This window comes from Carassius carassius, chromosome 29 (genome assembly GCF_963082965.1).
Source record: "Carassius carassius chromosome 29, fCarCar2.1, whole genome shotgun sequence".
Classification (NCBI taxonomy): Eukaryota; Metazoa; Chordata; class Actinopteri; order Cypriniformes; family Cyprinidae; genus Carassius; species Carassius carassius.
In genome coordinates this window covers 9,425,655-9,439,928 of record NC_081783.1, presented here as the reverse complement: position 1 = coordinate 9,439,928, position 14,274 = coordinate 9,425,655, and the positions used below count along the sequence as shown (strand labels likewise).

The following is a 14,274-nucleotide window of genomic DNA, read 5'->3' as shown; positions in this document are numbered from 1 at the left end:
CTGAAGCCATTATATATCTCTCAGACTCAGACAGAGTTTGGCCTGTCTGCGGCCTGCTCTCAGTAAATCATGACCTGTACTTCAGCTTACACACAGGTGTCATCTAGCCTCCATGCACGCAAACACTTCACAGCCAAAATCAGTTCATACACCAGGTGAAGGATGGAAGAGTGTCTGCGAGCGGTCACGTGATGATGCTGAAAGAAGAGCCTTCTTGTAGTTCTAGCCGATTACGTGCCTGCAGGGTTTATCCTCCTTCTCAAACTCAGTCACACACACTAACGCACTCATACACACAAATAACACACTCGCACACACTTCCCATCCCACTCTGTTCAACTTTAGTAACCTACTCAGCCTTGAGAAATCCTCTTTCTAATCTGGGTTCCCCCCGCCCATCCCAATCCTCCCGCTCTTCTCGGCTCTCACCTGCTAGCATGCTAAACAAGATGTGGGCTGCAAGGCACTTTTGTTGTTTTTCTTGGAGGACTGATAAAAGTGTTTTTGTCCACTGATGGTCGAGTGGGATCTGATGTGTGTGAGTGTGTGTGTCCGTGCTGGTTCATCCGACTGAAGGATGTATCGTCTGCTGGTGGCCCAGGTTCTACTGGGCTGCTGGATCGGGGCACAACCCTTCTGTCCTTCCCAGTGCACCTGTGTGTACCACGGGCACAGCGATGGCACTGGCAGCAGGTGAGGAAACTCTCTCTATAGTAGTAATAATGAAAATAATAATAGAGTTTCATAAAACTGTATAATTGTGGTGTGTAAAAACAGGCATAATTTAGGTTTATAGTTTGATTTCTGGAATACAAATAGTGATGTAAGTAGACAGACATGGGAAAGTATAATGAACTGGAATAAACAACAGGGAAAAACAAAAAATTTGAATAATTTAGCTTTTGGAGAAGTAGTCGTTTACATATTAACAACAGACAAATGTTCATGCATGTATAAATGTATAAGTTTATAATTCGACAGAAGAAAATAGAAGAAATATATACAATGGAATAACTTAAAAAATATTTTCAGCAATATAACAATAGCGTAATACAATATAATACAGATACAATAAAATGTTTATTATTTTTCATAAAATCTGAATCAAAATAGGCAAGATGTTTTGTTTCAACAAGGATAGACACATTTTATACTTGTGTTTTTAATGGCATATATCAATTTAAACACAAATTTATTCGTGGCAGTTTATCTTGTTTTTCACAGATTGGCACTGAAGGGAAATCTGTTTTAAAGGGACTGTAAGTAGGAATTACTCCCATCTAGTGGTGAAATTGTATTTTGCATTCAAACTAATTTTGCTCTCCAGCGCCTCGCTTTTTCAAATGCGCTTTGCATCTACGGTAGGCGATATTTACCAAAAAGCTTTGACAGGATGTCTTCTAATAGCACTTCGTTTTGGCGACAATGTTTTCTTCTCCTGTGGCGCGGCATATGTATGGTCCATAATAAGAATGCAATCCAGACTTTTAAACTTGCCGGTGCAGTTTCAAGCGCCTCTCACTGCTCTGCACCTGCGTTTCTGGCTCTGACCGAAAACGCGTTGTGGAAACGCGTTGGCTTGGTACTTTTTGTCCCTCTCTGCTATTATAGTTTTGCAAGATGGCGGAACTACATGGAAGCCTCCGTCGACCTACCCGTCCCATGTATATAAAGATAATAAATTCTTCATTTACGAGGATTAGTTTAAACATTGGCATAGGTATTTGTACACCATTGAGGGCATATTTATGAATAAAAATATTGATTTTAGATAATAAAATACCTAAAAAGTTACTCATTGTCCCTTTAAGTTTTGGAGGCTTATTGTCTATAGACCTGGGGTTCTCATTTCTGGCCTTCTAGTTTAGCTCCTCAAACCTTAATCAAACACACATGAACAAGCTAATCAATGTCTTCAGAAGATCTAGGAAGTTACAGGCAGGTGAGTTTGATCAAGGTTGGAGTTAAACCCTGAAGGAGACCTCGAGGACCAGAGTTGAGAACCTCTGTTATAGGCTAATACAATCCACAATGAACATCACCACACATATGCTCATATTGGTCAAAGTGATTAACCTCTGCTCTACCCCAGGTCTGTTCTATGCAATGACCCTGACATGTCAGATATTCCAGTTAACGTCCCTGTGGACACGGTGAAGCTGCGGGTGGAGAAGACAGCTGTGCGTCGAGTGCCCACCGAAGCCTTCTATTACCTGTCCGAGTTACGCTACCTGTGGATAACATACAATTCAGTCACGTCTGTGGATCCTGGCAGTTTCTACAATCTGAAAGTTCTTCATGAGCTACGGATGGATGGGAACATGATCGCTACCTTTCCCTGGGAGTCTCTGAAAGAGATGCCCAGTCTCAGGACCTTGGACCTGCACAACAACCGCTTGACTAGTGTTCCTTTGGAGGCAGCACCTTACTTGGTTAACATCACCTACCTAGACATTTCTAGTAACAAGCTAACTACCCTTCCCTCTGACCTGGTGGACATCTGGCCTCCATTTTCAGGCATCCTGCCCAGTGCCAATGCATCACAAAAGATTGTTCTTGGTGGGTAAAAATGATGATGGCACATCTTAAATATGCATTATGATGTTATATATCTATTATGACAAGAGTTTTTAAAAATCTTTCTTTTAGAGGGTTACAATATAGCAAAAGAAACCCAGTATTTGAGGAGGATTCACATTAGCATTTATAGTAAGTTGTATGAGCTTTCCCTTGAAAAAAAGTTGTGCACTTAATTGTGCACTTGTAGTGTACTTCATACCTTAAAAGTATATTTGTAACTGTACTTGGAGATAACATAATATTAATAAAACAGGCCACTTAAAAAGCATTACATTTTTCAGACGCTTTATCCAAAGTGACTTACAGTGCATTCAGGATATACATTATTTTTATCAGTATGTGTGTTTCCTGGGAATTGAACCCACAACCTTTTGCACTGTTAACACAATACTCTACCAATATTAAATTGTTATGTTTTAATCATGCTGATTCTGATGTGTTTACTTTTTTTATGTGTATTGTGTCGACGTACTAAAGCACATGTAAAATACTGAATTATAATTAACTGTGGTATATTATTCAATATTCAATATAACAATATTACATATATTTTGTAAATGTTAACTGTATTTAATATAAATGTAACTATAAAATACATTTTTATTTCAAACGAAAATGCATACAATCAAGAGTACAAAAACATTTTGAAGTATATTTGTTTATATTTGTAGAGCATATGCTGAAGTGTACTTCTTTTTCACAAGGGTTGGCTCACTAAAATGCAAAGAATCTGGGTGGAGACATATACAAAATGCCAAGTAAAAAGATTCAGCAATATCCCTCTCTTCACCATGTCTTTTTATAGTTGATAATATCTAAATCTAGGCTATGTCTTCATGGGTGCTCCCAAGTTAAGTACAAGCTAATCTTCTAATGGGACTTCCAACTGTCTGTAAAGCTCTGAGATTTGAGTTTCTTTGAAGTGCTCATCTGGGAAGAGGATGATTCATCCAGTACTGTATGTTTGCTCAGTGGCATCTAAACAACAGATCCCAGCTGAAGAGAAAGTTAGAATAGTTTGATAGATCCATGTGCGTTTGACATAATGGATATACAATTCAAGAGTACACTTGTATGGCATCTAGTGAAAGTATAGAATACTTTATCAGCTGGTGAAGGTGACATGCATGATCAATTTTTTGGTGAAAAGGTTTGCTTGTGTGATATTGCTTAAATTCTGTACTTTCACCAGGTGCAATGCAAGTGTAAAAATGAGCATAAAAGCACAATATCACCGGGATTTAGCCTGTATCGTCAGAATATTAGCCGTTGTCACCATCCAGCTGTTGAATTGCATCAGTGGACCGTCTAATTCCCTGTTTACAGTCAACAGATCTTCATCCTGCCATAGACAGAATTATGGGCAGACTGTGGTGTTAATGTCCAACACCTGATGTATGCGAGCCAGACAAGACATCCTGGCTTCAAGATTTAAAACTTTCTGATTTGATGGGAGTAAACTGCTGTTTTATCATAGTAGCTGAATAATAAATCGGTGGTCTTTATTTCAGTGTGTTGAGATGTTCAGTAAGTGAAGTAATGTTTCTCCATTCTGTTTCTGCGTTAGGCAGCTCCCTTTAACCAAAGTATCTTACATAGTATTGAAGGTATACATTTTTATCAGTTTATGCATTCCATTTCAATCCTTTCAATTCAAATATGCAACATAAACATGACTTTGATAGTAATATCATCTGGGTTTGATGAATACTTTTGCAAATACTTGTAGACATGGGTTGTGCAATTCGAAATGAAGCAAAGCAGGATAATTCAAATTTGAATGTAAGGAACTAGAATTCACTTGACAACCTTTCATGAAAAAGTGTTAAAAGCTTGGATTTTGAAGGTTTGTAGGCCTTTGTACGTAAAGTATTGCTTTCATAAACATATTCTACACAGATATTTCAATATTTGCAGGTCTACAGGACAACCCCTGGTACTGTGACTGTCGGATTTCCAAGTTCATTGACTTGTCTAAGATGGCCAGCATACCTGTGGTGTTGATGGATCAGGTTCTGACATGCAGTGGACCAGAGAATTTAGCTGGCGTTCTGTTCCAGTGGGCTGAACTTGATCAGTGCAGCAAGCCGTCAGTCATAACTTCAGCAACTAAGATCACTTCACCACTGGGCAGCAATGTGCTTCTGCGGTGTGACGCCACTGGTTTCCCTACACCCACCCTCCTCTGGACCAGAGCTGATGGGACGACGGTCAACGTCACAGGTATGAGTGTCACAAAATATGCTAATGTGTGCACGTATAATCAATTTAAACCTTTTTTTTTTGTCTTCACCTAAAGTCATACCATGCTAATAACATTTTTGAAGGGTTAAAAAGACTTTTAATCACATATAGTGCAGTTAACAAGTATACATGCTGGACAAAGTCAGACTGGTCCATTTTCAGCTGGGTTAACATGTTTACATGACATTTTAAAAAGACAAATTATCGTGAATGAAATCTAAATTTTAAAGTGCAAACAAGGACTGCTTGATTAACAGTTATATTACTGATATTGGATATTAAATGATTCATGTTCATTCGTGATTTTACATTTTGATTACTCAAAGTAAAATTTAACACTGTTAAATGCAATTTTTAACAAATCTGATGAATACCCATTTTTATACTGTACGTTATAACTGTGTGATGCTTAAATACATTTGTAACATTAAAAATTATTGATTATATAGTTATATATAGTTATATAGTTATATAGATTATATAGTTATATTATATAGTTTTTAGTGTTTTATTTTTTTATTTAGACAAAACAATATATTATATTAGGGGAGAGCAGGGGCGAAAGTACCATTTTTCAGAAAAACATCATTTTAAAAGATAATGTTGTAGACAGAGATATATTTCTGCTGTGGTCAGTAACTCATAAGTCTGGTCTATCAATACCAGGTGGTATTTTGTAGAAATGTAGAAAGGCTTCAGTATAATTTCAATTTGAACATAAGTTGCACATTGTTACTTTTGACCCCATCGGTTGGGACGAAAGTAACACACAGGTGGGTTAAAAGTAACACAACAATATAAGCTAGATTTATTTTCTGTTACTCTTATTTTTATTAAGTATACCTGACTATGACCTTGTAAATATGTAACTGCAAACATATTCTGTCTTTTATTTTTGTAAAAAAAATTATTAAATTACATATTTATATTTATATTTATATTTTTATTTTACATTTAAGTTTCATCAAATGTCTCAAAACCCGACTGTACAAACTTAATTTTTTTATTTTTTATTTTTTTATTTCAGTGTATTTTTATAAAACATTTTTTCAACAGAATGAACAATATAATAATTAAATTACATTGGCATAATATAAATTCTAAACATAATGTAACAGTAGGCCTATTCATGTTTCCATCCAGCAGAGGTGGAAAGAGTACCAAAATATTCTACTCAAGTAAAAGTACCATTACATTAATGAAATTTTACTTAAGTACAAGTAAAAGTACCAGTCTAAAAATCAACTCAAGTAAAAGTAAAAAGTAGCTCATTTAAAATTTACTCAGAGTAAAAATTACTTAGTTACATTTTAACAGTGGGAGGGAGTCAATAATGGGACAGGCCAAGGGTGTCAAACTCAGTTCCTGGAGGGCCACAGTCCTGCACAGTTTAGATTTAACCCTAATTAAACACACCTGATCCAGCTAATCTAATCATTTAGGTTTATTTGAAAACTACATGATATGTGTGCTGGAGCAGGGTTAGAACTAAACTCTGCAGGGCTACGGCCCTCCAGGAACTGAGTTTGACACCCCTGGGATAGGTCTATTAATCTCAAACTAGTTGTTTTTAATTAAAGGAATCAGTTATTTAGAATAATAAAACATTTGGGCTGTTACCAGGCAAATCAGTATCAACAAACTCATCTTTTAATGCAGAGGAAATGCAGAAGATTCATTGGAAGTGGCATTTAGATGTATTACACTAGTGCAGGACAAGAATGCATTTAACCTGCAGTTACAAATGCATGAATAATGTTTTGATATACAAGACATAAAATGTTGAATACTCATTTGAAATGATAAGAAATTAATTATTTAAAAAAAATCAAAAGATACTTTAAATGTGAAATTAAAATGGCCAGTATGTGTCAGCAAGTCACTGTTAATAAGTGAGTCATTGCGATTGAACCGAATCATTTAAACGGTTGATTCATTCAGGAACGAAACACTGTCACGTTGCTCAGAGACGCAAAACTGTGCTTTGGTGGCTGTGTTTGGAATTATTTTCTGTTGTAGAAATAGAGCTAAAAAAGGCAATATGGTGTCTAAAACGCAAGTCTCTTAATTAACTTGTTTACTGAACTGTTATATATATGTATGTATATATTCATGATGATTTTTGGTGGAAAAGACGGCATTCTTTGTGTGATTTTGATTTAATATATGAAATTATATAAATATGTGAATTTTCTGCCCCTATATCTTAAATTTTGTGATCATTCTAAATGCACTTTAGGAGACACAGTGAAAGAACGCACTATAAATGCGCGCGCACATCATTAAAACAAAAAACATGATATTATCGCAGATGATATATATAGCACACTTCTCACTACTGTCTTTTTGGCTAATTTATGCAAAACCTCTTGCTAAAATGTCAAAGCTTCATTTTAACCACCAATGCAATGGTGCAATTACTTAGCTTACCTCTATATTCTTGGTTGATGTCTTGTCGAGATTTTATAAGCTGCTGGTCTTCCTAGGCAAGTACAGCTTACACTGCATAATAGAGCATACATATGGCCAGGTGTTCACTTCATTTCCTTCGAGTTCAACTTCAGAATATGACGGGGTTTCGTTTTCAGCGGTGTCTGCACCACTAACGCCTGTTTTGTCCGTCTGCATCTTTCTTGTGATTTTAGCGCCAGTTTGCCCTCCTGCCCATTATTTACTGACGTAGTTTCCAGGGAGCGATTTATTTTATTTATTTATTTTTTTTACTCAGTAATTAATGTGTTTTAAAATGTAGCGAAGTACAATACTTTAAACAAAATATACTTAAGTAAAAGTAAAATTACAGATTTTAAAAATTACTTTAAAAAGTATTAGTACACAAAAAAGCTACTCAATTACAGTAACGCGAGTAAATGTAATTCGTTACTTTCCACCTCTGCCATCCAGTTGTTTTTATGCATAAATTCAAAATGTGCATTAAAACATCTGGAAACACTGCAAATTCATAGCTGGAGGTGTAAAACCTATGGTCTGGCCAGGGGCGTAGCACCAAATTTTGGGCCCTGGGTACAAACCATCTTGCTGGGCCCCCAATACCATAGTGATACCAATAGGTAAGGTATTGCATTTTTATCATAAAAACACTTAAAATGTAAACAAAATAGGCCACACTCTGATTAATATATTTTTGTTTTATTGTCGAAAGTACTACTTACTGAGATGACAAAAGGTCTAGCAGGTCCAAACCTGGACTAAATCAAATATACTGTAAAGCAGTTCTGAAAATGACCATACCAAATGAGAAAAACTTTGGTCTGAAACACAAACTAAATAATGTCAGTTTTTACTAAATGCCCATTGACGGGTCTTTGCATGCGCAAATTTGCTGATCAGGTCTTTAAAGTCCAGTTTTTTGCTAGCATTTGAACAATAGTTTTCCTGTGCTTATCAGTAAGAGTTGTTGGCCATAATCCTGGGTCCTCTGACAATCCCTCTCCAGTATCCCTAAGTCTCTCATTCTCTTCTCTTTCCTCTTCAGCTCTGTCCTCCTGCTCCTGACTACCTTCATCACATTCTTCACTTTCCCTCTGATCACTTATATGAATATCAACCTCATCTTCTATTTCTGCCTCTGCTACAAGAGGAAATAAGCAAAATGGGTACATTGTTATTGTACACATTTAAACTTTAAACTGTAAACTTTAAACTGTAATTAGTAATTACACTTTAAAGTTTAAATGTGTACAATAACAATGTACTAATTTTGCTTATTTCCTCTTAACACTTAATTACTAATTACTAAGTGTTAAAAAGCTCACCTTGTCTCACTGTCACACTCACATCCACCTCACTGTCACTGCTTTCACCTAGCCATGATGAGGGGCCTGCTGCTGCAGGGTCTGACTCTGAAACTGAAATATATGGCTTCAAATGGTTGCTAAAATATCCTTTATTGTCACAATACCTTTTTTTTAAAGTGTAGGCTAAGTACAAGATAATTGATGATTATTTGTCTGTTTAAAATAAATGCAGACTAGACTATAGAATCACAGGGTAAACTAACCGCCAAACTAGACATTCAGTCTTTGAATTATGTTTTAAAATAAGTCATTTTTCAATCATTAAGATGTGCATTATTATACTGAGAACAATCCTGTACTTAATGTAAGAGCGTGTGCGAGCTAATTTGCATAACAATACGGTAAAATAGGCGCTAACGATCTGTGTTTTCTCGGGTGTTAGATTTTGACAATGGAGGGAAATATACAGTGTTTTCATGTAAACTTCTGACTCTGAGAGTGGGGAGAACTGCAGCAGAAGAGGAGACAAGCGTTTAGGCAGCTGCCTGGAGTGGCAGTGTGTTGAGCTCCGTCTGCTTCTCACTCCCTGTTATTTACGTAAGGGATAATGTATAACGTTAGATTACATTATCCTCCGCTTCGTGTCGGGGTCCTGTTCAGCCTGTCAGGGTTGTTATTCGCTATAACGACCGCCTCTCTATACATTATCCCGCTTATTACATGGCTACCCACAAAATAAATAATTTGCCACGAATTATTGATTTAAAAAGGAGTTTATTGATTTAAAAACGATTGTATTGCTTCCGCCAAAGAAAATAGTCCGTTCCGCGTCCATAGCAACGCGCTGTTTTTCATGGCAACGGTCTGTTATACTTCGCAGCGGTCTGTTATCAAGAAATAACAGACCGCATTCTACATTGGAATTCAGCCAAGCCATGTAATAATCAGAAACATTGTTTGCTCGCTATGAAGGGTGTGATACTATAAAGTATTGGTATATTATTCATAAATGCAAACATAAATGTATGCTATTCTACCGGGAGTAGATATTTATGTTAAAACAATGTCAATGCTTGATGATGCATTTGGAGCTCACCTCTCTTTTCAAAAAAATTTGTGAGCAACTGCTTGCCCTCATTTGCCCTTCTCTCTTTATTCTGCTTCTCTTTTCGTTTTTGAGCCCCTGATATTCCTTTCTTAAGGAGAGACATGACTCTTCACGGCTCACTCCAGCTCCTGTCTCATCAACTGATTCAATCACCGCGGGTCCGCAGCAGAAGCACCTGACCTGCGGGTCGTACCATTTGCATTGATTCGAGAGGGGTGTGGGGCCCTGCACAGCATGAAAATGACTTTTTTATACCAAACCAGCGCCTAACTACAAGTTTAGTTTTGCACAGGAACTTTTTTAGTTGTACATAAATGCTATACAAATGTTAGTGCATGTATATGTATGTATAGAAAACTGACTTCTAAGGGCCCCCCCCTGCCTCGGGCCCTGGGTACTCGGTACCCTTTACCCCCCCAGTCCGACGCCCCTGGGTATGGCTAAAACCTAAATATAACTAAGGTAAATGCGAGGTAGGAGCTGCCCAGATGTTCCTCTATGTCCAGAAACGCTCTCTCATAAACATCTGGATAAAACCAGACCACTGTTTGTCTTTCTGACCCTCACTCAGACATATTCTTTTGGTATAATATGACATAAACATTTTAATAAATGATGCAAGAGACAGAAATTCACAGAATAGCATGTACCAGAACAAAATAAATACTTCTTGTCACTGTAGCGGGACAAAAGTAACAACTGTTACTTTCGTCCCGACAGGAACTCCTGGCATTTAAACCTGATTTACTTTTATACTAAAAAACTTTGATAATGCAAACTTTAGGATGTGTTAAAGCACTAAATAACCTGTAGATTGATCATTACTGTGACACATGAAACAAAAAAAAACAACACAACTAATTAAAAAAAATTACCGCTTCAATAATTTACTTTTTGTACTCGAAAACAGTTTTACCGACCTAACTGCGGGAAATGATGAGGAAATCACGTGATATTTCTCAGCTCCATCAAGGATTGAATGCTGAATATACCGTCATAGCTGGGAATGCAAATGCAGTAATAGGCTCTGAGAAAATCGCTTTGTTACTTTCGTCCCACGTTACTTTCGCCCCGGTTCTCCCCTATATATTTAAAGGAACAGTTCACCCAAAAAGGACAATTTTGTCCTTTATGACCTGTATGAGTTAGTTTTTTTTTTAACACAAAAGAAGATTTTGTGAAGAACCAAACAATTGTAGGTCCTTATTAACTTCCATATTAGGGAAATAAATACTATGTAAGAAAAACTAAAGGGGACAATCAAGTGTTTGATTATCAGCATTCTTTAAAAAAAAAAAAAAAAAAAAAAAAAATATATATATATATATATATATATTTATTTTTATTTATTTTTTTTTTTTCTACATAATAAAGAAACTCATACAGGTTTGGGATGACATGAAGGTGAGTAAATGATGATAAAATTATCTTTTGTGGGGTGAACTATCCCTTCAATGTCAGCCAATTTTAATGATTGGCCAAAACATTATTATCAGTAAACTGTCCACATTTTTATATCGTGCATTCCTAATTTAATCCTCAAATGGTCCTCATTTCCTGTTTACACTTATGGTCAATATGACCCCAAAATTGATAGAGTAATTGTAAAAAATATATACGTTTTTGAATCCTACAAATAATATATCATTTTTTGTTTGTTGGTTTACTTCTCATCTATGTGTTAAATCTCTGTTTTGGGAGATATGAAGTACTTTTGTACCTATTTACCACAAAAAAACTACACCATTAATTTGCATGTGAAATATTACATTTTCATGAAAAAATATCTAAATTTGATTTAAGTTCTTTCTAGATATTGATTTAGGTATTAGGTGTAGAATTCTGCCACCTGCTGGTTAAAGAAAAACGTGTAGAAATTACAGTTTTTGAAAAAGAAGTGTAATGACCATATATATCCAGCAGAGTCCCAAAGAGATCCATTCATTTTTCTGGAAGTGCTTTTTTTTTTTGTAAATATATTTTTTGTAAATATCTATTGAAACACATTAAAATACAATAAAAACAGTATTTTTCTCAAAGGTTAGAATTTGTTTTTGTTGATTGCTTTTGCATTTGTACTTTAGTATCAGGCCTTTATTTTTGTGTGTAAATTTTCTGATTTATGCACACACAAGATTTTTGAGCTTTTCCTATCCATTTCAGTGTGGGTTCATATTGACCCCAAAGACCAGATTTGTAAAAAAAAAAAAAACATACCTTCAGAACAACCGAATCAAGACCTGTTTTTTTTTTTTTTTTTTTTTTTTTGAACATAAAAAAAACATAAAAAGGGCTGATTTTAATATGACATATTATGTATAATATAAATAATATGTAAACATTATTTTTTATTTTAATATATAAATTAAATGATCAGTAGCATCAATATATATATATATATATATATATATATATATATATATATATATATATATATATATATATATATTATATTGTATTATATTGTTTGTTGGCTATAACATGAAAAATAATTATTGTCTTTTTTGTATCAGGCAAAATTTACCAGCTGGTTCATCACTAATAATTCATAATAATGCAAATAAATGCATCTTTGGTGAGCATAAGAGATTTATTTTAAAAACATAAAAAAATCTACATCCCTGTAAAATATTGCTTTCATGAAGGCAGAATTTGAAAATTGTTCATTCCTAATGTAAACATAATTTGAACAATATCTAAAGCATCCTTTAATCTTTTTCTTACAAATTCTAAGTTATTGCTTACCATTACATGTCTCTGTAGTTGTGCAGGAATCTCCAGGTGAGGGGGTCCGTTGGTCCATCCTTAGTTTGCACAGTATCGGGTTTAAGGATGCAGGTGATTACCGCTGCAAGGCCAAGAACTTTGCAGGGAATTCCGAAGCGTACATCACCCTGTCTGTGGATGGGGTGCAGTCCTTAACGCCATCCCCACTGATAAACATCACCAAGAGGCCCGACGATCAACCCGTGACTTCTTTTGCTGGGACTAAGATGCCATTGTACACTACGTTAAGCCCTGCTCTTACAACCAGAGCTGCCATGACCACAGTTCCACCACTGACAATCAGGAAGAGTCCGGGACCAGGTGGAGGAATTCAGAGGTCTCCACCAGCTGGAGACAAGCCAGCTAAGATCCAGCAAAGTAAGGATGGCAAAGGTTCACTGACGAGTGAAAAGTCCAAAAAGAAAGCTGATCTCAAAGACATTGAGGTAGTGGAGGAGACAAGTGATACGGCGGTCTTACTATGGAGAGCTGAGGGTCTGCCAAGCGACTCGCCAGTAACAGTGTTCTACTTTCCATATGATGCGAAAGACGATAAGGAGACGGTCGATACGGAAGTTGGTCAAGGGAAGCTGCTCTTGGAGTATCTGATGCCTAACCAGGTCTACACGGTGTGTTTGGTCACTAAGGGTTCGGTGGCTGGGAAAGAGCAGTGTGTGGATTTCACTACTCTGGATAACGGTGGAGAAGATGGGCAGAACAAAATCCTGATGATCGCCAGTGGGATCGCATGTGCAGTGGCGGTGCCTCTCATTGTGGTGTTGCTCTACAAGATCGTATGTCTCTGCTGTAAAGGAAACAGTAGCAGGAACAATGGACCTGATGACGATCTTTCAAAAGAGACGTATGTAAAGTTTGAGACGCTCGCTATGAAACAAAGGACTCTGAATGGACAGGCCAATGATCTTTGGGCGCGAAGGCAGACTCAGGAGTCGGAGAGGATGCTCCTGTGCTCACGGTCAAGCATTGACTCTCAAATGACGTTCAAGAGTGACAGCTCCAGAGCTGAGTATCTGTGCTAATGTATAGCACATCGGCTTTGTGTGTTACTTGGTATTACTTGGTATTAGACAAGCTGTGGCAACATCGGTTTTAAAAGATTAGCTCTTAATACGCTGTCAAACTCGTTGCCTTACAAGACTTATCTTGACCCACAAATTGTCTCATTGCCCATTTTTTGAAAGCCATATTCTTCACCCAATCACACACAATTCTGTATTTTTTTTTTAATGAAATACAGTGTACATAAAAGTAAACATTGTGTATTTTTGTGTTGCCTATACTTCAACATATAATGAAGTAGAGTTACATATTATGTGTCTTGGAAATCTTAATTAAACCTTTTTACGTTTATTTATTTATTTTTAATATTACTATATTCACATATAGTGATATGTGATTTAATAGATAAGTTAACACACCAAATTCTCTTATGTTTGGTTTAAATTTAAATTAGGTCAGAAAAGGATCAAACCAAGCAGAACCAGATACTTTGTCACGATATCTTATATTACCATTTCTGAGATGATGTGTGTGTGTGAGTTTGAATGATTATGCAGCATGTGCATTTGATGTTTCAGTCCTCTTCTTATTTTTATGTCTTCTCTATCTTTCTACCTCTCTATCTTTTGTTTAATTGTACATTTATATGCAATATCTGTGTAAATGTATGATTGTGTGTTGTAAATCCTTTATGAGTGCCATGCATATCACTAAAATGTCCATATTCCCGTATTCTTCTATTGGAATGTAGAAAATTATTTTCATTTGCAATTCAGGATACACGACAGCATCAGCATA

General features: G+C 36.1%; 1 protein-coding gene across 1 annotated transcript; it reads left to right on the top strand.

Moving 5' to 3' along the window:
• The first annotated feature begins 396 nt into the window (after window positions 1-396).
• lrit3a (info leucine-rich repeat, immunoglobulin-like and transmembrane domains 3a) lies at window positions 397-14,208 on the top strand. The gene is made up of 4 exons (XM_059515818.1): window positions 397-693; window positions 2,093-2,559; window positions 4,498-4,803; window positions 12,454-14,208. The coding sequence occupies exons 1-4, from the start codon at window positions 578-580 to the stop codon at window positions 13,494-13,496; spliced, it is 1,932 nt and encodes a 643-aa protein (XP_059371801.1). The 5' UTR covers window positions 397-577; the 3' UTR covers window positions 13,497-14,208.
• Window positions 14,209-14,274: the final 66 nt, after the last annotated feature.

Coding starts and splice junctions, on each gene's coding strand:
- lrit3a (XM_059515818.1), top strand. CDS start 578: ATGTATCGTCTGCTGGTGGCCCAGGTTCTACTGGGCTGCTGGATCGGG. Junction 694..2,092: donor AGCGATGGCACTGGCAGCAG/GTGAGGAAACTC, acceptor GCTCTACCCCAG/GTCTGTTCTATGCAATGACC. Junction 2,560..4,497: donor ATCACAAAAGATTGTTCTTG/GTGGGTAAAAAT, acceptor CAATATTTGCAG/GTCTACAGGACAACCCCTGG.